General features: G+C 41.5%; 1 protein-coding gene across 3 annotated transcripts; it reads left to right on the top strand.

The window, feature by feature from the left end:
• Positions 1 to 543: 543 nt before the first annotated feature.
• Positions 544 to 26,384, top strand: LOC112256680 (RAS guanyl-releasing protein 1). Of its 3 annotated transcripts, none has more exons than XM_024430092.2 (17): positions 544 to 777; positions 1,520 to 1,686; positions 12,142 to 12,247; positions 13,851 to 13,913; positions 14,957 to 15,088; positions 15,246 to 15,399; positions 15,573 to 15,746; positions 20,552 to 20,668; positions 20,781 to 21,056; positions 21,149 to 21,229; positions 21,549 to 21,653; positions 21,941 to 22,050; positions 22,466 to 22,610; positions 22,876 to 22,912; positions 23,451 to 23,573; positions 24,904 to 25,283; positions 25,426 to 26,384. In XM_024430092.2, the coding sequence occupies exons 1-17, from the start codon at positions 635 to 637 to the stop codon at positions 25,564 to 25,566; spliced, it is 2,454 nt and encodes an 817-aa protein (XP_024285860.1). In that variant the 5' UTR covers positions 544 to 634; the 3' UTR covers positions 25,567 to 26,384. The 3 variants fall into 3 exon arrangements, with proteins under 3 accessions (XP_024285860.1, XP_024285859.1, XP_024285858.1); XM_024430091.2 differs by having other exon boundaries at positions 545 to 777; positions 1,523 to 1,686; positions 23,451 to 23,585; XM_024430090.2 differs by having other exon boundaries at positions 545 to 777; positions 23,451 to 23,585.
• Positions 26,385 to 26,416: the final 32 nt, after the last annotated feature.

The following is a 26,416-nucleotide window of genomic DNA, read 5'->3' as shown; positions in this document are numbered from 1 at the left end:
AGCAATGCAGCAATATATGAAGTTGTGGTGGCAAATTCCAGGGAGCCTGAAACTACTAGTCATGGGATGATGGACATAAAGGTTCAGGATACTGTGAATAAACCTGCCAACTCTGATTAACAAAATGACACACACCTATTGCTGGAATTCATGTAGTTATTGCACACTTAATTAAATCACTTTTATCACAATTAAGTTTTTTTTAATTCAAAATAATCAATGTAAGAACAGATATTGCACACAGCCTATTGCACACTTAACCTAATTGTGATGAAAGTGATATAAGATTTTAAATAATCAATGTAAAAACAGATATCTCATATCTAATTGGACATAGGCTTAATGTAAAAACAATTTAATCATGACTCATGCTTTAATGACGACAAATCACTAAACAATGGCAATAGGTTCATAAAGAAATGGGTTAGGCAGGCCTACTCATTCTACTAATTTGAGCTCTTGCGCATAAATTACTGAGGAGTGAGTCGCATCACCAAAACAACTTTTGTTCAAGTGCGTTTACGCCCACACAGACACAGCACGATGCATCTTAATTTGTGCCATCCTCATTGACAAGTCAAAACAATGGTGAGCTCCCCACCGGCGCGCGGCCGCACACTGAACAAGGCACGCAATGAAAATGCTCTCATCGAAACGGACACAGATGGATAGTCTCGTTCAACCACTTGTTGCCCAGTATCTCGCTATGGGATGCCAATCCAAAGAAAATGGGCAAAATGAAAATGTGGGATCAAATGGAAAGGAAAAAGAACATCCGTGAGTTATTTTTTTAACAAACTCCTGTATTTGTGAATGAACTGAATACGTTTATGAAGCGCATTACGCAGACATTTGAAATAGCCTACAGCAAATATCGTTTTGTCAATTTGAAACATACGCAATTATAAAACCTTTATTGACACCGAATAAACATTATGATCTTGTTGATTTAGAATGTAAATCTAACTTTTGGTGGTTCTTAGTCATACAATAACTTTATGAGTGCAACAATTCCGTACCCTGCGATTTATAAAAGCATCGACCAGGACGTACAACTGATGCACTCTCAAAACATATTCTCTATAGACTGTCTTCTCTCTTTCGAATGTCATTCCATAGTTAGCCTATAGATTGGAAAGAGTATAGAACAAATGGCATGCATGGCATCCTCTCCGTTTATCAGCCAACTGTTTATTCAGTGGTTCCTATAATAGAAGTCGGCAATCAACAATGATTTCCCCAAAAGGAAGGAAATGAGAACAATGAAAAATAGCAAAGCTACCTTTACTCTAAAACACCAGGTATGAAACACTTTGGAGTGTAGTATAATGACCTGAAAAGTGTTGTGTTATATTTGCCTGTGTGATTTCTTTAGGATTAACATGTAGCCTTTTCATTGTGTTGTCTACTTCAATATTGTATGCACTGCATGCTATAAATGGCTGCACACACACACACACAGCTGTGCCCTCTACACCTCCCTCCACCTCATGCCCTCTCTCCTCCACTGCCCCTCCAGAAGGCCCTCTCTCTCTAAGGTCTGCCCGCCTGTGCCTACTCGGCCTCAGCGGTTCAACAGGCCCAATCTGGCCCAGATGACCCAGGGCAAGGTCATGATGTCTCTGGGACACTATACCAAGGGGGCCAGCTGGGAAGAGCTGATCCAGGCCTGTATCCAGTCCTTCGGTGAGTCACTGTGTTCTGGGCTGCTCTTGTGTTTCTGCCAGTAATACTATTGGTAACTGAATGATAATACTGACTTTATATGATTTCACAATACTGAATATGCGCTGCATATTTTCCTTTTTTGTATGAAAAAAGTATTGTTTTTTGTTGCATGAGTTCGTTGTTTAGCTGTACAAAATGGTTGTGCAGGTCAAGATCATTGTCATTAGTTATGTTGTCAGTTTATAGCATCTGCTTCATTTCCCTTTTTAAGTGACGTTGAATGCTGAGCCTCAGTTGTTTTTAAATCAGTAGGGTGAATGTTTCCTGGAAGCACCTGTTTCTCTCGGCCTCTAGCTGTTTGATGTTAAGAGACCCTGTCTCCATGAAACTGTTAACATTTACAAGGTATCTCTAATTAGCCTATAGGGCTAGGTTGACAAAAACAGACCGCATTTAAAGACTTTTCCCTTCTATGAACTAGCCTCTATTTGTTGTCTAACAATATGGTTGTCAGTCTTTGCATTTGAGATGAGACAGGGATTTATTTTTTATTTATTTACGTTTATTTGACAGGGACAATGCACAACAAAATATACGTCTCAGAGCACTGAGATATGATGCGTTGCACCAGATGTAGTTTTATTAGAATATTACGATCACTTTCACAAAAATGTTAAGTATATATTTTCACCTACACACAGGGGAGGAATCGGAAAGACCAGACTACTAGAATTCTTTGCATTTTGGTTGTTATCAGTAAAAAACAAATCATCTGCCCAATGGGGCAACCTCAGCGCAGGCTCAACTTGCGCGACTGCTCATGTCACTTGCCCAGGGCAATGGACTATTCAATTTCTCTAAGACTATATTTACATGATAATGCCCGATAAACCGGTGTTTGGAGGACATATTGGCACTGGTGTTGTTAGGCTCGAGACGAAGTTGATATATCCTCAAAACACCGGCTTCGAAGGGCATTATCACTTTTATACAACGGGTTACCAACATATTCAAATAATGATTGACATATTTTCATTAGACACGACCCAGTCGTTCAGTCTTTGTTCTGTATCTATGGATGCAACCCAGTCCTTCGTTCTAAATGTTCCATTGCCATACTGGCTGGCAACGTTCTTATCCCTTGCTTGCTAGCTAGCCAACTACGGCTAACTTACAGTCATGTCAAAAAGTGCAGCCAGAATGAGTAGCTGCCTTTGCATTTGTTTAAGCTGTTTTCTAGTGACATTTATTTGGATACATTCATAACAATGAGCTAATGGTGTAATTTCACCTGGCATAGAAAATCACTTGTCAGGACAACAACAACACAGCTACTGTAACACAATCAATTCAAACAGAAGCTGGAAAGACTGAAAATTAGCTGTGTTGTTTGACCTTTTTTCAATTGACCTTTTTTTGTATACAGAGCCTTGACCTTTTCCGCAGTTTGTTACGTTACAGCCTTAATCTAAAGTTGATTAATTTTTCCTTCATCAATCTACACACACAATACCCCATAATAACAAAGCAAAAACAGTTTTTTTGAATTTTTTGCAAATGTATAAAAAATTTAAAAAAAAACTGCAATATGACATTTACATAAGTGTTCAGACCCTTTACTCAGTACTTTGGTGAAGCATCTTTGCCAGTGATTACAGCATCAAGTCTTCTTGGGTATGCATCTACAAACTTGCCACACCTGTATTTGGGAAGTTTCTCCCAATCTTCTCTACAGATCCTCTCAAGCTATGTCAGATTCAATGGGGAGCGTTGCTGTACAGCTATTTTCAGGTCTCTCCAGAGATGTTAGATTGGGTTCAAGTCCGGGCTCTGGCTGGGCCACTGAAGGACATTCAGAAAACACTCCTGAGTTGTCTTGGCTGTCTGCTTAGTGTCGTTGTCCTGTTGGAAGGTGAACATTTGCCCCAGTCGGAGGTCCTGAGTGCTCTGGAGCAGGTTTTCATCAAGGATCTCTCTGTGCTCTGTACAGCAGGATATTGAATTTCAATTTTGAAACAATTTTGCAAATGTTGAAGAGACAGACAGGAAGGTTTTTACAAATCTTTGTGTTGAAAACAAAATGTTAGTCTAAAAGAAAAGTGAGATGTCTAGATGCATTTTATAGTGGAGATCAAGTTTATAAGTTGCCTCGCTGGGCTGATGAGACAGTGGATTGCGCAGTCAGATGGAACAGAGTAAATAGGCATTTTAACGTCATAGATTTAGCCGTTGGTAACTTATGGAATAGACACCGGCTGGATTGCGGTTTTACCCAATCAGCATTCAGGATTAGACCCACCCGTTGTATATTATTGTATGTGGATCTACTGCAACTCTGCCTGCTCTGAATATGATACAGTATAACAAAATAATTCACCAATTGTGAAGTATTGATTCAGTAGACGTGGAATGTGATTTAAGGATATCACATTAGCAATACATTGACTTTGTCTATTTACATGTATTTATATATTCTGTATATTGGCTGCAATATGGAAGCTGTCAAAACCCTATCAAGATACCCTGTTAAATGAGAATAATGTGCCCTACTAAGTTGTCTGGAGTGCTCTCAAAGTTATCGTGATTATCTATTGGAAGAGGCAAGCATTCTGATTGCTGTTGCTTGGAGACACAAATGGAGTGAAGAGTGAGTGATGAGGAGGTGGTACAGTGGACTGAATACAGAGAGTGACATCCCTTACTTACAGTTATCTGTCAAGGAAAATAATGGCAGAATAATAGCTGGCTGTTCATTTAGGATTTATAAAAAAAATATATCAGCCATGTTAATCAAGTGTGTGCTCTTCTAAAGCTCCTTTTATGTCTTTTTAGGAGAATTCACCCATATGGTTTACTAACAATATGTGTTGAATGACTGAAATTGTCATTGAATTTCCAAATCAGACTTTACAGGTCATTGAGAGAAATTCCGATCCTTTCAAGGAAATCTAGTCTACAGTAAGGAGATTAACATGCAAGTGTTTTGAATCCAAGTTAATACGAGGGTACAAAATGGACCTACTATGTAGTACAGAGAGGTCAAACAGGGCGGAGCGTTCCCCAGCGGCTGCTGTCTCACATCAGAGGCTGACCCCCCAGGTCCTGGGGCTCCTGGGGCTCCGGCACCTTTTCAAATGTGAGAGCACACGTAAGAGTCATTTGAAAGATTGGGCTAGCAGCAGTAAGGCAAAGGTCAGCTACCCAAAAGGCCCTTCTCAGATGCTGACCACTCTTTGAAATGCAGAGCACCAAGGGGTGGGGATCAATAATGTTTGACATCATCATTCACCCCCAAGTCCACGCCCCACAGTTCCACTCACCCACAGTGCCCAAAGTCTCTACACTAGCATAATGTTAATGGACAGCAATAAGCATTGCAGAGATTTGAAAGCCTCAATCGTGGAACCCATTTGTAATTAAATTCATTTTCCATGTAAATCATGTATGATGCAGGCACACAACCTGTGAATCTCACAAAGAGATATCCACTGCAGGCTCGGATGTACTGTAGACACTAATGTGAAAAACCTTTGTGCCTATGGTGGTCAACATATGTTTAAACACTTACGGAGCATCATGGCTGTTTGTGGATATTAAATCAATTTCCTGTACTCCATTGTTCTACATGTACTGTAGGCCTACAGCATGTTGGGCCAACATTATAAGGTACATGCAGTAGAGAGTGTGCAATTAATAATGACATGGAAATCTCTGGGGCCTCTTAAACTGTTCCTTACCGATTCTTTCATGTGTACAGCAGAGATAAGCATTGGGCTGACTGAGGCAAAACAAAATGATCATCCATCCCATTAGACCACCAAAAATTCTGAAATATTCATCCCTAACTACAAAATTTTCAGACAAGATAGAACGGCCAAAGGAGGCGGTGTTGCAATCTACTGCAAAGAGAGCCTGCAGAGTTCTGTCCTACTATCCAGGTCTGTACCTAAACAATTTGAACTTCTACTTTTAAAAATCCACCTCTCTAAAAACAAGTCTCTCACCGTTGCCGCCTGCTATAGACCACCCTCTGCCCCCAGCTGTGCTCTGGACACCATATGTGAACTGATTGCCCCCCATGTATCTTCAGAGCTCGTGCTGCTAGGCGAACTAAACTGGAACATGCTTAACACATATCTAAGCTTGATGCCCTCAATCTCACACAAATGATCAATGAATCTACCAGGTACCACCCCAAAGGCGTAAACACGGGCACGCTCATAGATATCATCCTAACCAACTTGCCCTCTAAATACACCTCTGCTGTTTTCAACCAAGATCTCAGCGATCACTGCTTCATTGCCTGCATCCATAATGGGTCAGCGGTCAAACGACCTCCGCTCATCACTGTCAAATGCTCCCTGAATCACTTCAGCAAGCAGGCCTTTCTAATCAACCTAGCCGGGGTATCCTGGAAGGATATTGATCTCATCCCATCAGTAGAGGATGCCTGGTTATTTTTTTTAAATAACCAGGCAAATTCCTCACCATCTTAAATAAGCATACCCCATTCAAAACATTTAGAACCAGGAACAGATATAGCCCTTGGTTCTCTCCAGACCTGACTGCCCTTAACCAACACAAAAACATCCTATGGCGTTCTGCATGAGCATCGAACAGCCCCCGTGATATGCAACTTTTCAGGGACGCTAGAAACCAATATACAGGCAGTTCGAAAAGCCAAGGCTAGCTGTTTCAAGCAGAAATTTGCTTCCTGCAACACAAACTCAAAAAAGTTCTGGGACACTGTAAAGTCCACGGAGAATAAGAACACCTCCTCCCAGCTGCCCACTGCCCTGAAGATAGGAAACACTGTCACCACCGATAAATCCACTATAATTGAGAATTTCAATAAACATTTTTCGACGGCTGGCCATGCTTTCCACCTGGCTACCCCTATCCCGGTCAACAGCACTGCACCCCCCACAGCAACTCGCCTAAGCCTTTCCCATTTCTCCTTCTCCCAAATCCAGTCAGCTGATGTGCTGAAAGAGCTGCAAAATCTGGACCCCTACAAATCAGCAGGGATAGACAATCTGGACCCTTTCTAAAATTATCTGCCGAAATTGTTGCCACCCCTATTACTAGCCTGTTCAACCTCTCTTTCATGTCGTCTGAGATTCCCAAAGATTGGAAAGCAGCTGCGGTCATCCCCCCTCTTCAAAGGGGGGGACACTCTTGACCCAAACTGCTACTATATCTATCCTACCCGGCCTTTCTAAGGTCTTCGAAAGCCAAGTCAACAAACAGATTACCGACCATTTCGAATCCCACCATACCTTCTCCACTATGCAATCTGGTTTCAGAGCTGGTCATGGGTGCATCTCAGCCATGCTCAAGGTCTTAAACAATATCTTAACCACCATCGATAAGAAACAATACTGTGCAGCCGTATTCATTGACCAGGCCAAGGCTTTGGAATCTGTCAATCACCACATCCTCATCGACTCGACAGCCTTGGTTTCTCAAATGATTGCCTCGCCTGTTCACCAACTACTTCTCTGATAGAGTTCAGTGTGTCAAATCGGAGGGCCTGTTGTCCGGGCCTCTGGCAGTCTCTATGGGGGTGCCACAGGGTTCAATTCTCTGACCGACTCTCTTCTCTGTATACATCAATGATGTCGCTCTTGCTGCTGGTGAGTCTCTGATCCACCTCTACGCAGACGACACCATTCTGGATACTTCTGGCCCTTCTTTGGACACTGTGTTAACAACCCTCCAGGCGAGCTTCAATGCCATACAACTCTCCTTCCGCGGCCTCCAATTGCTCTTAAATACAAGTAAAACTAAATGCATGCTCTTCAACCGATCGCTCCCTGCACCTGCCCGCCTGTCCAACATCACTACTCTGGACGGCTCTGACTTAGAATATGTGGACAACTACAAATACTTAGGTGTCTGGTTATCCTGTAAACTCTCCTTCAAACATCTCCAATCCAAAGTTAAATCTAGAATTGGCTTCCTATTTCGCAACAAAGCATCCTTCACTCATGCTGCCAAACATACCCTTGTAAAACTGACCATCCTACCAATCCTCGACTTCGGCGATGTCATTTAAAAAATACCCTCCAATACCCTACTCAATAAATTGGATGCAGTCTATCACAGTGCCATCTGTTTTGTCACCAAAGCCCCATATACTACCCACCACTACGATCTGTACTCTCTCATTGGCTGGCCCTCGCTTCATACTCGTCGCCAAACCCATTAGCTCCAGGTCATCTACAAGACCCTGCTTGGTAAAGTCCCCCCTTATCTCAGCTCGCTGGTCACCATAGCAGCACCCACCTGTAGCACGCGCTCCAGCAGGCATATTTCTCTGGTCACCCCCAAAACCAATTCTTCCTTTGGCCGCCTCTCCTTCCAGTTCTCTGCTGCCAATGACTGGAACGAACTACAAAAATCTCAAACTGGAAACACTTATCTCCTTCACTAGCTTTAAGCACCAGCTGTCAGAGAAACTCACAGATTACTGCACCTGTACATAGCCCATCTATAATTTAGCCCAAACAACTGCCTCTTTCCCTCCTGTATTTATTTATTTATTTAGCTCTTTTGCACCCCATTATTTCTCTCTACTTTGTACATTTTTCCACTGCAAATCAACCATTCCAGTGTTTTACTTGCTATATTGTATTTACTTCGCCACCATGGCCTTTTTTTGCCTTTACCTCCCTTATCTCACCTCACTTGCTCACATATTATATGGACTTATTTTTCTACTGTATTATTGACTGTATGTGTAACGTTCGTCGTCCTCGTCTGAGGAGGAGTAGGAGAGATCGGACCAATATGCAACGTGGTACGTGTCCATGTTAATTTATTCAACAGAACACTAAACAAAATAACAACGGAGAATGAAACGAAACAGTTCTGAAAGGTGACATACACTAAACAGAAAACATTCACCCACAAAACACAGGTGGGGAAAAGGCTACCTAAGTATGATTCTCAATCAGAGACAACGAACGACACCTGCCTCTGATTGAGAACCATACCAGGCCAAACACATACAGTGGGGCAAAAAAGTATTTAGTCAGCCACCAATTGTTCAAGTTCTCCCACTTAAAAAGATGAGAGAGGCCTGTAATTTTCATCATAGGTACACTTCAACTCTGACAAAATGAGATTTTTTTTCCCCCAGAAAATCACATTGTAGGATTTTTAATTAATTAATTTGCAAATTATGGTGGAAAATAAGTATTTGGTCAATAACAAAAGTTTATCTCAATACTTTGTTATATACACTTTGTTGGCAATAACAGAGGTCAAACGTTTTCTGTAAGTCTTCACAAGGTTTTCACACACTGTTGCTGTTATTTTGGCCCATTCCTCCATGCAGATGCTGGGCAACACGGACTTTCAACTCCCTCCAAAGATTTCCTATGGGGTTGAGATCTGGAGACTGGCTAGGCCACTCCAGGACCTTGAAATGCTTCTTACGAAGCCACTCCTTCGTTGCCTGGGCAGTGTGTTTGAGATAATTGTCATACTGAAAGACCCAGCCACGTTTCATCTTCAATGCACTTGCTGATGGAAGTAGGTTTTCACTCAAAATCTCACGATACATGGCCCCATTCATTCTTTCCTTTACATGGATCAGTCATCCTGGTCCCTTTGCAGAAAAACAGCCCCAAAGCATGATGTTTACACCCACATGCTTCACAGTAGGTGTGGTGTTCTTTGGATGCAACTCTGCATTCTTTGTCCTCCAAACACGGCGAGTTGAGTTTTTACCAAAAAGTTGTATTTTGGTTTCATCTGACCATATGACATTCTCCCAATCTTCTTCTGGATCATCCAAATGCTCTCTAGCAAACTTCAGACGGGCCTGGACATGTACTGGCTTAAGCAGGGGGACACGTCTGGCATGGCAGGATTTGAGTCCCTGGCGGCGTAGTGTGTTACTGATGGTAGGCTTTGTTACTTTGGTCCCAACTCTCTGCAGGTCATTCACTAGGTCCCCCTGTGTGGTTCTGGGATTTTTGCTCACCGTTCTTGTGATCATTTTGACCCCACGAGGTGAGATCTTGTGTGGAGCACCAGATCGAGGGAGATTATCAGTGGTCTTGTATGTCTTCCATTTCCTAATAATTGCTCCCACAGTTGATTTCTTCAAACCAAGCTGCTTACCTATTGCAGATTCAGTCTTTCCAGCCTGGTGCAGGTCTACAATTTTGTTTCTGGTGTCCTTTGACAGCTCTTTGGTCTTGGCCATAGTGGAGTTTGGAGTGTGACTGCTTGAGGTTGTGGACAGGTGTCTTTTATACTGATAACAAGTTCAAACAGTGCCATTAATACAGGTAATGAGTGGAGGACAGAGGAGCCTCTTAAAGAAGAAGTTACGGGTCTGTGAGAACCAGAAATCTTGCTTGTTTGTAGGTGACCAAATACTTATTTCACACCATAATTTGCAAATAAATTCATAAAAAATCCTACAATGTGATTTTCTGGATTTTTTTTCTTCTCATTTTGTCTGTCATAGTTGAAGTGTACCTGTGATGAAAGTTACAGGCCTCTCTCATGTTTTTAAGTGGGAGAACTTGCACAATTGGTGGCTGACTAAATACTTTTTTGCCCCACTGTAAACACAACCTTGAAAAACGAACAGACTGCCCACCCCAACTCACGCCCTGACCATACTAACACAAAGACAAAATAAAGGAACTAAGGTCAGAACGTGACAGTATGTTTGTTTTTCTCCATGTGTAACTCTGTGTTGTTGTATGTGGCCTACCTGGTTAAATAAAGGTGAAATAAAACAATAAAAACATTTACAGTTACTTTACATCTGTCAAAACAAGGAAAGACTCCTTTCACCATGACTTTGCTGATGATGCCTATGATAATAAAACACCTCAAAGTAAGGCAACGCTCCCTGAATTCTGCCTTGTTTGTCATCACATCCCTTGTCCTATCCCAGTGCAGCCTGCTACTTCTTTCCTAACTTTCCACAGTGAGTAAGACAGAGGGGATTTCCTCAGCAATTAGCCCCGTCTGGGTTGGTAGGGAGGTGTTGTAAAATGATGAAGTAATTGTTTACCTGGTAGTGAATCAAAAGCTCTTCCTTGTTATTTTAGATGATTTTAGAGCAGAACTTGCTTATATGATTGCAGCAATAAAAAAAACATTAAGTTTGTATAAGTAGAGGAAGGATAGAGTTGAGTTGTTTTGTATCACAGTCCTTCAACATATAGTGACAGTATAAAGCGTCAAACCTATTACAACAGTTTCCCCTCAGAACAGTCTAATCATGTATATGATTTTCTAGATATTTCTTTTCACTCATGACAATTTTTCTTACAGTAAGATTATGTCTGTGTCATTGCTGGGAAGGCGACTTTTCATTGACATTGATCATTGGGGCGTTGTAGCCCTGGTTGGGGCCGGTAAATGGAACACTGCCGTACCAGTGGTGCAGGATATGAGAGAAGGATTAGCTGCCTGTTGAAGTTGGCCCAGTGAGATAGTGTTTGTTATCTATGTTGCCATCGTGTCTGAGGTATTTCAAGTCGATATGGGATATGTGGAGACCCATGGAAACTGTCATCCTTGTGTGGCATTAAGACAATACCAGCTGCTTAGGTTCAAAAGTTAAACACCATTTTCATGGCTTCGTCAAGGTGCTTTCTTAGCTACGATTTCCAGAAAATCACTGGCAGATTGTTTACCTGCAATGGAAGAGATCAGAAGCATAGCAAAGAGGTTGTCATTTGCTATCCAATAGACAAATATGATAGTGAACCACTTGTTTATAAACAACATGTTACAGAGGACCAACAAAATGTCCATGTCTCATGTCAGATCATTTGTAAGAGAGAGGCTAATGTAGTTAGAAATGGAATCTGCAATTGCTACTGTGTGGATACAGCTAACAATGTATTCCTTGAGATGTTTTCCACAACGTCATATCCTTTTATCTCCAGTGCCTCTAGGGACAAAGCTGTTTGAGTAGATGACAGAGATGGTGGCTGAAGGTTCCTGTGATGCCATAAGTGTTGGCAGAGATATAGGGAGGCGGTCACAAAGACAGGAAGTGAGATACGACAGAGAAAAGTAGACCACAGAAAATTCACAATACCACCACAGGAAAAGACATTCAGAGATGGTGAATACACTTAGATTTGCAGTTGACACAAAACTGGCATGTTATTATGTTCATGGTTGCGAAGCACACATTAAAATTTAAAAAATAAGGTATGCTCTTTTGAGGTTGATTTGTATCATAATTTGACTGCAGACTTGTGGCTGAATGGAATCAGGAAGTTTTAATGGTTAAACCAATTGTTTTGTTGACATTCTGTAGCATAACATGACTTTGGTTATCAGAGAGCTACGGTAGCATTGGACATTGATATGCAGAAATTATTTTCTTGTCCATATGAAATCTCAACCATCTACAGTACATTATTGGCATTGTGATAGGCAACAGCATGTCTGTTGACGTGCTCCATGTGTTGTGCTCTCTTTCAGATGCGGAGGGCTGTGTATGTGGGAGCAGCCACCTGATGAACATTACCCTGACCATGCACCGACTCCTCATGTCCTCCAGTGACCTCCTGGAGAAACTCATCTCCCTATATCCTTTACCAAGCAGACCCAATGCTCTATGGCTGTTCCACTACAACAAAAACTATTATCGAGTTGGCACCAGGACCTGACCAATCTGTTGTGCCAAACATGGGATCTTTACCGCCTGTGCAGCGCTGTTTTGTGATCTGGTTGTCAGTAGCAACGGCCAATTAAGATCCAACTTGGCTGACAAGGTGCCATGCCATCGACTCCTCTCTCCTACCAGCAATGTGACTATCAATATGTGTGCACCCCAATTCTGTATTGCTGTACTATAGAGCCTCTAAATGTCTTTGTTAGCTCCAGTACACATCACCATGTTCTGTTTCCAATCCAGTGTCTTCCAGGTACTTTACAGTATTTTTCTATTACCATCTTAGCTACACAAAAAGCACGATTCATCCCAATTTAATTCCCCCTCTTCAGGTCTGGTGTAAAAAGGCCACTGTAGTTGCCTATTTTCTGTTCTGAATGAGCAGTCTGTAATCTAGGGCTCCATTCAACAAAGAGCTCTGACGTCACAAAGCCCAGAGGAGCGGCAGTACTGGCACAGTGAGGAGGGTACTAAGGCTAGGGGCTTCAGGTGTTAATTACCTCTTCCCAGACTGAAGCCCTCTTCAGTTCTATTTAAACACAGCCTCTCAGCTGCCCAAGGAGGATCGCTCACCAATACCCACGTCACACCTCAAGATGCACTGTGCGTCCTGCCCTCTATTTTCAACCCCTAAGCTCGTTCTGAGCTGAAGACCCAGAAGCATCAAATATGGTTAAGAGTGGCTTAGGAACAAGTGAAAGCACTGGAGCCATTAATGCCATTTATCGTAAAAACAATCTGGCTTTGCGATAGTGTGGGTGGCTCTTCATCTCCCATGACGCAATTAGCCTTTTTATGTGCATCACTTCAAGCTGATTTCTGCCAACAGAGTGCAGCAAGGCTCACAGTGTCAGGCAATTTTTTTTTTTTTAACTCCAGTTTTATATAATAAGAAGAATGGAGATGTTTTTTGAGTTAGGTACTCTGTACCTACCAAACATATGGCACAGCAGCTTAGCTAATAAACTGTTCTCACAGCCATTGAAATGTAAAAAGTAACTTTATGTTGGCTGTGTTTTACCTGGTTGAGAGAACATGTTTTTACTCATTAAAAGGGTCCTCTGCCAGCACATCTTCTACAGGAATAGGGATTGTCTGTTGTGCATGTTTTAACTGACACTTTTATCCAAAGCAACCAAGGAATCCAGCCCATAGCCCTGTAAACAACATGCTTCAACCAACTGAGCCATTGGAACCACACAACACCAGAATGATTCACTTGCTGATGCTCCTAACCAGTTCTCTTTTTTTGTGGTCGCCTCCTCCCACACCACCAAATGTCACATCTGTTCGCCTTTTAGTTTTCCTATTGATGAGTTTCCTGCGCTAAATACATTAAACACCAGTTAGTAATTGTTTACTTAGATGAATAGACACTTTGTCCTGCACAGTGATCCAGATCGTTTATTCCCTGATAAATCCCACATACAGTTCATGGTCTCTTCCCAGACTCTAAACAATGTGCACATTTTACTATACCAGTGAATCATAATGTATCCTTAACTTGAGGTGTTACATTTAAAAGCACCCTGGAGAATAAGCAGTCCACAGAGTGTAAGAGGATCTGTTACTTCATTAGGTAAGTGTGTGTTCCCCCTGCAGTCGTCCTAATCATGCCACTACCACTGGGGTCCACTAAGGCCTCCACACAATAACTCACTATTCAATCATTCTTATGAAAGGACATTAAAGGGCTTATCCACATAACACCTAATAATACAATATTCTATAACTGGGTTGATGGTTTAGGCAATGCTATTAGTGCATTTGCAAGAGCCTATAGTGTTGATTTCATGTTAGACAATAAACAACTAGGGTTTAGTGTTTGAAGTATACTCTCAGTCGGTATTAGATAGAATGTCACAGCTCCACCCGCCTTTGGGGAAAACAACCCGTAGTTACCTAGGTTACCCCATTGGCTCCCTGCAAAAACTGGACTTTTTTTCAAATGCAATTTCCTTGTTGTCTGCTTGTTTTAGTCAATTATAAAACTGCATTTAAGAAAAGTACTTTTCAACATTTCCTGCTTCCGTGCATTCTCACTACTTAGAAAAACGCAATATTGTAGAGCTTCCCTCACTCCCCTTTTTATGCGGTGCTGGCAAACATGTGAGTGAGTGAGTTGCTACCGACCAGAACGTTAAGCTAGCCAAGACCAACAACACAAACAAACACACTATATAGCTACAAGTAGTGAGTGGAGTTACAAACGGACTATACTGAACAAGTTAAATGTCTTACCTGTGATGAAATGTTTTTCACACACATAGCTAGCTACATGTACCCTACTTGGACACCAGGTTCCCACACTGCATAGCCCGAAGCTACATGGCTCTTCTCAAGGGCTCTATTTCCCTATGTGGGAGCATTCTAAACCGTAGGTCAAGATTTTTGACCTGGTTACATGTACAACATAGCAGCTTTTCAGCATACTTTGTTATTTATGTATGACACAAAATCTACAACAAAGTTGGCTCTTTTATAATGGTGGTCAATGAGAAATAATGTTTGTTTTCCACAATTTGTGGGCGTGGTCAAGGGTAATTCCTTCTTATGTGAATATTGACTCGGGGTATAGTATTTAATTGTGGTAAACACAGTCTTATTGTCCATATATTTCAGGTATTGGATCCAGGAGTTCTGGACGATGTTCCGGTTACACAGCAGCCTGTCAGACTCCATGGAGCAGTTCCAAGATCTGGTCAGGGATCAGGGCCAGGAAAGGCTGTGCCCTCTCTTGCAGACTAAATGGATGTAAGTATTCCCGGTATATTACTGAACAGAATTCATGTCTCTCTTGAGGAAAGCATCTAGAATGACCTGAAAATGGTTTCATGATAATGGTTTCAAATGATGCCTGTGTAACACCTGTGTGTTTCTGGTCTGTGTTGTTCACCATGTTGTGTCCCAGAAATGATAGACACTGGTCTCAGAAGCCCAGTCAGAGGATCAAGGCTAACAGCAGTAAGAAGAGGAAAGTGTCTCTGCTGTTTGATCACCTGGAGCCCATTGAGCTGGCTGAGCACCTCACCTACCTGGAGTTCAAGTCCTTCTGTAGAATATCAGTGAGTAGAGTCCCAATCCACCTATATGTGATCGCTATAAACACTATGACATTCTGAAGATTGTCATAGCACATGCGTTCTACAGTAGGTATTTCAATGCATTCAAATGTGTTCTGCAAAACTTCTGTCCTTTTAGCAAAATGAGTCAGCATATGCTTTATTCTTTTTTCCAGTTTGCAGACTACCAGAACTATATCCGCAGCTGCTGCATGAAGGACAACCCCATGATGGAACGTTCCATTACATTGTGCAATGGTATCTCCCAGTGGGTGCAGCTCATGGTTCTGAGTCGACCTACAGCTCAGCTGAGAGCAGAGGTCTTCACCAAGTTCATCCATGTGGCTCAGGTATGGCCCTAACTATTTATCCTCCTCCTCCAGAACCATTGTAGACTAACTCTACAGTATATGTCTAGACAATAACAAAATGTCCACATACAAGGTGTTTAGCCCCCATGTTTTGTACCCTCATGAATTGTGTTTGTTCAGTGTCTATATCTGGTACCTTTTCCTTGTATTAAACTAATGCATGTCTACCATATCGTACAGTGAGACCTTCAGTACCTACTACTGTACTGCAGAAGCACCATCATTTGTTGTTACATAATGCATATTAAAAGAGGGCTACTAATGACTCTCAAGAGCTCCATGATGGGCTTTTAGTGCATCAAAGATGCTGGCTAACAGTGAATGTGTGCTCTGAATATTAACAAAGTACAGGCCTTCAGCACTAATGGATTTATCAGTGCTAAGTGCTAATACTGAGGATCTATCAGATGCTATGGGTTCCCTCCAAAAATGGAAAGGTACCGGGATTAGATGCGTTTCCTATAGAATTCTACTGGCTATTATCTAGCGGTTGATGCCTCTTTTTCTCCCTATGATCAAGTCCTGTCTGGCGAAAACGCTTCCTCATACTTTACGTCTTGCAGCTATTACTTTACTGAAAAAGAAAGATAAAGATCACACGTTGTGCTCCTCCCATAGACCAGTGTCACTTTTAAATGTTAATTATCAATTGATTGCTAAAATATTAACTCTGCGCCTAGAGTCGGTGCCCAATCTCATCCACACAGGCCAAACTGGTTTTGTACAGGGTCGTCTATCCTGTGATAATTGACGTCTATATTTTGTAACCATATTCCAGTTATTGAAAAAGGTTACTAATGACTTGAAAAGAATGGACTTCCTTCCGATTTATCTTACAGCCAGCGTTAATGTCATCCAAATGTCAATATTACCAAAATGTCTTTATTTGCTTCAGAATCTTCCAATTTCACCCTCTGCATTTTATCAAAAACATGCAAAGCCTATTTTCCTCATTTATTTGGAATAACGAATCACCCAGAATTTGTCTGCAGGTCCTGTATCTTCCATAAAAGGCGGGTGGTCTGAATTGACCAAACCTAAAAATGTACTATTGGGCAGCCCAACTCACCCAAGTTAAACAATGGTTTTCTCCCACATTAAGTTCTTGGGCAAGGGTAGAATCCTATGACATTTTACCATATGAGCTGAAATACCTTAACTATTTTGGCCTGCAAAATAAGGTTACAAATAACCCTGTCATTTGTAATAGTATACAATAATACACGTATGGAAAGCAACTCATAAATGACTGGGTTACATTGCATCCCTCTCCACTTTTGCTCCCATATGGAGACATCCCTGCTTTTAATTATGAGACATTTACAACCTGGCACAACAAGGGTTTAAGGAAAATGTACCACCTCTTCCAGGATGGTACTACTATGAGAGACATTCTGTATTCCATCTGACCATTTGTTTCAATGTTTTCAAGTCTGACATATGGTTCAATTAAGGAATAAGGTTCTCTTGTGAAATCCAAATCATCTAAACGTGATGTCTTACTGAATAATAGTAAAACAAATTGTCAACTGTATTTCCAAAGTTTGTGTTGTTAGATCATATGCTAGTAGACACAGATGTTACTAGATTAGGAACTATGACAACTACCGTCAGAGGAAGGCCCTGCAAATTGTCTAAGACTCCAGCCACCCTAGTCATAGACTGTTCTCTCTGGTACCGCATGGCAGACGATACCGGAGCGCCAAGCCATAAGACTCCTGAACAGCTAATCAAAGGGCTACAGAGACCCCTCTTTTAACGATGCTGCTACTCTGTTTATAATCAATTCATAGTCACTAACTCTACCTACATGTACATATTACCTCAACTAACCGGTCCCCCCTCACATTGACTCTGTACCGGTACCCCCTGTAAATAGCCTCGCTTGTTATTTTACTGCTGCTCTTTAATTATTTGTAACCTTTATTTTCTATTTCCCACTTATCTATTTTTTTCTTAACTTCTTAAAGCGTTGTTGGTTAAGGGCTTGTAAGTAAGCATTTCACTGTAAGGTCTACACTACTTGTATTCGGCGCATGTGACAAATACGATTTGATTTGAAATGGGAACAAGATTGACAGTTTGAAATAAGCAGAGAGATAATGTGTTCTACAGTTTGAAAGCACACACATTTTCCTACAACGTCAGACACAAACTCTCTCAGGTTCACAGAATTAACTATACACCAGAAAAACTTCACGAAATGAATGCTGAAATGTCTTTTCTTTGTTGGAGGCAAAAGGGTACTTTTTATTCACATGTTTTGGACATGCAATCTTATTTCAATGTTTTGGGAATCTGTAAACACAATTTCAGAAAGTTTTAACAGATGTCTCTCTCTCTCACGCCTTGTGTCTGTTTGGGTCTAGTGAACTTGATCCATGGAACAATAATCATAAAAAAATATATTGATCTGTCTCTGCACCAGTGTTTTTATAACATTACGCTGGAAATCAGATAGTCCCTCTACTTTAACACACTGGCTAAATGAAATATCTGGCTACATCCCTTTGAACAATATCTTCTATAATATCAAAGGCAGACCACATCATTTACAAAACATCTGGCATTCCCACATCCAATTCATGGCAATAAGAGTGAATAAATAATGAGTGACATGTTTATTATTATAATTTGTTGATTTTATTTTTGTGTCTAATTGTATGCATTGCTGTACCTTTTTTGGTACTTTATATGCAAGGACACGTGTGTATTTAATTAATTGTATTATGTGTTGAAATTGTATTTACACATGCTAAAATACACACACACACACACGCACACACACACACACACACACAGTTGAAGTCGGAAGTTTACATACACCTTAGCCAAATACATTTAAACTAAGTTTTTCACAATTCCTGACATTTAATCCTAGTAAAGATTCCCTGTTTTAGGTCAGTTAGGACCACCACTTTATTTTAAGAATATGAAATGTCAGAATAATAGTAGAGAGTGATTCATTTCAGCTTTACTTTCTTTCATCACATCCCCAGTGGGTCAGAAGTTTACATACACTCAATTAGTATTTGGCAGCATTGCCTTCCATAAGCTTCCCACAGTAAGTTGGGTGAATTTTGGCCCATTCCTCCTGACAGAGCTGGTGTAACTGTCAGGTTTGTAGGCCTCCTTGCTCGCACACGCTTTCTCAGTTCTGCCCACACATTTTCTATAGGATTGAGGACAAGGTTTTGTGATGGCCACTCCAATACCTTGACTTTGTTGTCCTTAAGCCATTTTGCCACAACTTTGGAAGTATGCTTGGGGTCATTGTCCATTTGGAAGACCCATTTGCGACCAAGCTTTAACTTCCTAACTAATGTCTTGAGATGTTGCTTCAATACATCTGTAACGCGTCTGTGTGTAGATGAGTCAGGCGCAGGACAGCAGATAAGAGTAATGTACGCAATTTACTCAACAAATATACAATACGCGTCAATAAATCCAAGGCCACACATAACGGACAGCAATACAAGAAACAATCACTCACAAACAAACATGGGGGAACAGAAGGTTAAATAATGAACAAGTAATTGGAGGATTGAAATCAGGTGTGTAAGACAAAACAAATGGAAAATGAAAAGTGGATTGGCAATGGCTAGAAGACCGGTGACGTCGACCGCCGAACGCCGCCCAAACAAGGAGAGGGACCGACTTCGGCGGGAGTCGTGACAATATCCACATAATTTTCCAACCTCATGATGCCATCTATTTTGTGAAGTGCACCAGTCCCTCCTGCAAGCAAAGAGGCACTGAGTTTGAAGGTAGGCCTTGAAATACATCCACAGGTACACCTTCAATTGACTCAAATGATGTCAATTAGCCTATCAGAAGCTACTAAAGACATGACATAATTTTCTGACATTTTCCAAGCTGTTTAAAAGGCACTGTCAACTTCGTGTCTGTAAACTTCTGACCCACTGGAATTGTGATACAGTGAATTATAAGTGAAATAATCTGTCTGTAAACAATTGTTAGAAAAATGACTTGTGTCATGCAAAGTAGATGTCCTAACTGACTTGCCAAGTCGGTTAGGACATCTACTTTGCATGACACAAGTCATTTTTCCAAATTTGTGGAGCGGTTGAAAACGCTTTTTAATGACTCAAACCTAAGTGTATGTAAACTTCTGACTTCAACTGTATATGTATATATATATAAAGTATTCCAAAAATAACTAGTGGCTCTACTTGATCAAATGCCTCTTCATCACTTCATTCACATGCAAAGCTGTGTTCTGAAGAGTAATGAGGAGCTGAGAGAGTTGGATGAAGAGGCAGCAGTCTGGAGAATCTCTCTGGGTTACATTAATGCACTAGTCAGCTGCCGCTCCTCTAACTCCTCTCAATGCATTCCACGCCAATGGGTTCCAGTGTCCCACAGCAGGGCCATATGACCAATTAGGGAACTGAGAAAAGTTGGTGAAACATTTACTGGGGCGACAGGTAGCCAAGTGGTTAGAGCATTGGGCCAATAACTGAAAGGTTGCAAGATTGAATCCCTGAGCGGACAATGTAAAAAATCTGTTGTTCTGCACCTGATCAAGGCAGTTAACCCACTGTTCTTAGGCTGTCATTGTAAATAAGAATTTGTTCTTAACTGACTTGCCTAGTTAAATAACGGTTAAAAGAAAACAACTAGATTTGTACAACTGTATTATCTAAGATTGTAAGCAACAGTATTATGAATGCCTAATGCAACCAACATTAGAGTGCTGCTTGTGGAGAGTGCTATGGGTAGACACTGATTTAAGGTTCAATTAGAATGTTTGTGTTTCCCAGAGCCTCCATCTTATGCACAACTTCAACACACTAATGGCTGTGGTGGGGGGCCTGTGCCACAGCTCCATCTCCAGACTTAAAGAGACCAGTTTGCATGTGTCCCACGAGGTCACCAAGGTACATTTATCTATAACATTATCATAACATGATCTATATTGATCAGTATGTCTAAAATACAATACAAGGTAATAATCTACAATATATTTTCCACTATCTCTTCTCTCCACAGGTGCTGAATGAGATGACAGACCTCCTGTCCTCCTGTAGGAACTATGACAACTACCGTCAGGTGTACAGCAGGTGTGCAGGCTTTAAGATCCCCATCCTGGGGGTCCACCTCAAGGACCTGATCTCAGTCAACGAGGCCATGTCAGACTACGTAGAGGACAACAAGGTGAATGTTCAGAAGCTCCAGGCTTTGTACAACCACATCAACGAGCTGATCCAGCTACAGCAGATCACCCCACAGCTCGATGCCAATAAAGACCTGGTCCACCTTCTCACGGTTAGTACACACCTAAGTACACAGTAATTCACACTACTGTGTCTGTTGGTAAATGACCCTGGTCTCTGACCCTGTTGTCCTCTACTGCTCAGCTGTCCCTAGACCTCTACTACACAGATGATGAGATATATGAGCTCTCTTACACCAGGGAGCCCAAGAACAGCAAAGCACCCGTGAGTAAAAAGAGGACATGAAAAACACTGTGGGAAATGAAACTATTTGCATAATGATTGAAATAGAAAATACTCCTAGCCATAGCAAGTTCACTGTGTTATGGCTAGGGGTGTTTTCAATTTCAAACATGTTTAATAATACTGACAAAAACCCAGTTAGCTCCAGTGAATCATGTCTGATGTTGCATATCCCATTAACAAACCTATTTAAAGAGAATGAGCACTGGAGCTCTTTTTTTAATTGGCCCCATTTAACATCAGCACAGTCTATTCTACATCTGCTGACAATGTTCTGATCATCTGTTTTGTTTTACATCAGCCAGCCACCCCATCTAGACCTCCAGTGGTTGTGGAGTGGGCATCAGGAGTGGCCCCAAAACCTGACCCCAAAACCATCAGCAAACATGTGCAAAGAATGGTGGATGTGAGTTGAAAATACCAAGGGAAGGAATATAGACATAAGCATTGTATTCTGTTTCATAAAAGCAGTAAATCATGTTTTAAATATTGTTTTGTCATGACCGTTATGTTATTTCCATTAATGTATACTACATACATTATTTCTCTGAAAGTTATTTTTCTCTGAAAGTTAAATTTCTCTGAAAGTAGTTTTAATACTCTACCAGATCAAACTGAACAGAACTCTTTCCAGTTGATCTATTGTGCTTCGTGTATCTCATTACTATGTCTTGTGTCTCTTGTCCTCAACAGTCCGTGTTTAAAAACTATGACCATGATGAGAATGGCTACATCTCTCAAGGAGACTTTGAGAAAATCGCTGCTAGCTTTCCATTCTCCTTCTGTGTTATGGACAAAGAGAAGTATGTATGTGGTTCCGCTGTGGCTGCATGGGCTCTCCTTTGGCACATTTGACAGTTCACACTAACAGCATGGGCTCATTTTTAACTGCAGAGAAAGGAAACTAAAGTGGAATCTGGGCATGTAGCTACAGGAAACAGAAATATCAACATAAGTATCAGCTAGCCATATGTCTCAGCAGTCAACTCTCACTGTGGTCAACTGTGGTTAAATCACAAACTTCTTAACCAGTTAGCTGGTGGAGTGAAACTGTTGAAGTGAAGTAAGGAAGCCTGCTAGTTTTGGTTCCTCTTATTTCAATGTGACATATAGAAGTATGAAATTAGGCCCAATATAGTACATACAGTACATTGCAAACATAAAATTTCATTGCAAACATAAAATGTCTTTCTTATGCTTTGTGTTGTCCTGCTCCAGGGAAGGCCTCATCAGTAGAGAGGAGATCACAGCCTATTTCATGCGCGCTAGTGTCATCTGCTCCAAGCTGGGTCTTGGCTTTGTCCACAACTTTCAGGAGACCACCTACATGAAGCCCACCTTCTGTGACAATTGCTCCGGATTCGTAAGTCAAGACAGTACATTACAGCACTATGTCCTGATCTGTCTTTAGCTTAGCTGTCGGTCTCATTAGTATGGGCAGGAGTTTTTCCTGAAGTTGTCGCCTGATCAGGAAAGACTCTGGGGCTTAGTTAAAGCATACTCATCAACAATAGCAATGCTGGTACAGCTTTAAATGACTATTTAAACATGCACATTCCTCATTCTTAAATATGCATTGCTTCTGTTATCTCCAAACAACCTTTTCAAATTCCTCTTTTCCATAACAGTTGTGGGGCGTCATAAAACAAGGCTACAGATGCAGAGGTGATTATTTTTTTTATTTTTATTGTTGCTGCGTCTAGACTAGAATATTCCATCATGTTTGCATAAATGTTATTCTGCACGTAGTTTACAGTTCAGTACATTGTTGATAGGATACAATGTTAGCAGAGGTTGCTGATAATGGGGAGACTGCGAGGAGCAGGTAATGTGTAGCTATCTTGAGAAGGTGCATTGTGTGGTTTCTATCATGCAGACTGCTAGCTGAACCCTGCAGCACATGAAAGTCACAACCACAAAACAACTTTTTACTCTCTTCCCCTTGAAACAGTCAGAAACACGCTGTTTGCATGGCAACATGCACACAAAGGTCTGAAAACTGTTCTGTTCCACAGGCACCATTAGGCAACTGAGGGGAACGGAAGTTACATTATCTAGTAGGGTGCTATTGACAACAAAACAAAAACATGCATTCTCTGTGCAACCCAACATGACCATACAAGAATCTATAAAAAAATAAAAAAATCCTTTCCACCTCTGCCTGCTCTAACATGTTGTCTGCATTCTTTTGGCCTGTTCACAGACTGTGGGATGAACTGCCACAGGCTGTGTAAGGACCAGGTGGCGTTTGAGTGTAAGAAGAATGCCAAAGGCAGCAGCACCTCTGAAGGTCCACTAACACCCGGCTCCACACCCGGCACTACAGGTGGGCCAGAAGGTGAGGAGGGACATACACGCATAGTAAATATGCTTGGGCCGTGATCCCACTCTCTGAGGGTGTCTCTGGTGGACAACACATTTCCAATTTACACTGTATTCATGTGTGAAATAGCACAAATATAAGCAAGATATATTTTTTTAATCACACATACTAAATTATTTACCAAAATAGTGATGAACCACATGTAGTGTAACAGTAACCAACCAGAGTTGTGATTGCTAGTTGTGCTAGAAATCTAAGCAGCAGAAGGTCGCCATCTGCTGGTCTAGAAGTAATACATCACCCTAGGTCTAGAAGTAATACATCACTCTAGGTCTAGAAGTAATACATCACTCTAGGTCTAGAAGTAATACATCACTCTAGGTCTAGAAGTAATATTTTACCTTTATTTAACTAGGCAGGTCAGTTAAGAACAAATTCTTATTTTCAATGACGGCCTAGGAACAGTAACCAACCAGAGTTGTGATTGCTAGTTGTGCTAGAAATCTAAGGCAGCAGAAGGTCGCCATCTGCTGGTCTAGAAGTAATACATCACTCTAGGTCTAGAAGTAATACATCACTCTAGGTCTAGAAGTAATACATCACTCTAGGTGTAGAAGTAATACATCACTCTAGGTCTAGAAGTAATACATCACTCTAGGTCTAGAAGTAATACATCACTCTAGGTCTAGAAGTAATACATCACTCTAGGTCTAGAAGTAATATTTTACCTTTATTTAACTAGGCAGGTCAGTTAAGAACAAATTCTTATTTTCAATGACGGCCTATGAACAGTGAGTTAACTGCCTTGTTCAGGGGCAGTTCTTCCAACCTTTTGGTTGCTAGTCCAACACTCTAACCTCTAGGCTACTCAGCCATCCCATATATCCCTCTACTTGTGCTTACTACCTGTATGCAAAGTAAAACCTAATCTTGGATAGTCCTAAACTATACCATTCCATGTGGTAACCATTATTGACAGGAGTCACATATATTGCAAATACACAGGAAATATAAAGTCCCAAATCATTATTTGAAAGGTATGTCTTTGCAGGTGAGAGAGCAGGTTTAATCTAGTTTATGGAAAAGTAGCACAGCATCTGGGTAGTTTCCCTATGTGGTGGACTGTCATACTGCTCTCTAAAGTCAAGGACCTGCCTCACTTACTGTAACACTGGATGTGCTTTCTGTGGTCAGACAAACACTCAGTTGACTTTTCCTTAACCTTATGAGATTAACTGTTTGCAAACATATCACTTCAAAACCAGAGAACTGATTGAAATGGGTTGAACAGATCAGAGTTGACTGACTATCTTTATGGTGTTGTTTGTGCTAGGCTCAGAAGAGGGGCCTTTCCCCTACCCGTCAGAGGAATGTAGGGACTGGAGCCCTGACTCTGTGCCCCCCTCCCATCTGAGGCTCCCCCCTAAGCTGTCCATGCCTGTGGGGGTCCACTGTAGCACCCAGACAGAGGGCCCTCCCGCCCCTGCCTCCCCACCAGAGCCCAGTCGGCTACAGCCAGTACAGCCCTCTCTCCTGGCCCCTGTACCCTCCTCTCTCTTGGCCCCCGTACCCCCCTCCCTCACCCCATGCCCCAGTCCGGTGCCCCAACGCAAACAACGGGCCTATGCCAAGTGGGAGAACAGAACCTCTACAGTGCTAAAGCCCAGGGAGCCGGATGAAGATACAAAACCCAACTATGATGCTCTGGAAACGGTGAGATTCAGACACCACTACCTCTGGGTTACTGATATGTGTTCAATTGTGTACATTGAATGTACTATATTCTAATTTCTAGAGTTTTGAACGCAAGGTTAAACATTCCAATAAGTAAACAATGATGGTGAATGATTCTCAGGAGAACCAGAAGCTTCAGAAGAACAACGAAACGCTGCGTAAGAAGCTGAGGGAGACGCAGCGCGAGGTAGAGATCCTGCAGACACTTCTGAAGAGGCACGCCCTGCACCCTGTGGTGGAGGACTCGTCCTCCTCCTCCTAGCCAGGAACACCCTTCAGCAGGTCAGACACACCCACTCTATGACATCACAGGTGATGCTCAGCCCTCTTTCTCCAGAGCCACTGACAGTACTGTTTGTCTTAAAGGACCACAGCGCCACACAATCAAGATACACAGAGGGACCTAAACGTCCCTGTGAGGAGACACTGTTACTCACATTGTTTTATGCCATGGGTACCTCACAGTGCGGTACATACAGCCACTCTAATTACCAGTTACAGCCAATATGGGGTTATGAGGCATAGCCAATGAAAGTACCGTCCTGAATAGGACACAGCCAGTCAAAGCACAGTACCAGCCATTATGGAACAAAGCCAATCAGTGTGACATTGGGTTGGGGACTCTGACAATTAGAATTCCACACAGTATGGCCAGGACACTCGCCAAGTTCATTCAGGTGTACTGTGTAGTTATTATCCTGTCTTAAGTAATAACAAGGTTGCATATTGTAAATCCATGTGATTTCAATGTCACTGTCAATATTTATTGTTAAAACACTACAATACAGGTAGATATAGATATAGATAAATCATTGTTTTAGTCTTTATGGAGGTAGGTGCAAGAAGACATTTTCTAAAAAGACTACATTCAACCACAGTGTTCTTATGTATATTTCATCAGCTCAGTGCGGTCCATAGTAGCAAATAACATAATTTTCGATGTTTCACCAATGACGTACCATGTAAATAACCTAAGCATATCATATATTGTGGTGCCATTGTACCAGTAGTTTCTCTCAAGATGTCCTCTCTCAGTATTGCTGTCATAATGAATGTTATAATAAAGACATTTTCTCTATTCATCATGTTCGGTGAGATTTGTAACTCGGTGG

Source organism: Oncorhynchus tshawytscha, linkage group LG08, assembly GCF_018296145.1.
Source record: "Oncorhynchus tshawytscha isolate Ot180627B linkage group LG08, Otsh_v2.0, whole genome shotgun sequence".
NCBI lineage: Eukaryota > Metazoa > Chordata > Actinopteri > Salmoniformes > Salmonidae > Oncorhynchus > Oncorhynchus tshawytscha.
The sequence above is the reverse complement of the archived record's forward strand: the minus strand, read 5'-3'. Positions and strand labels throughout refer to the sequence as shown.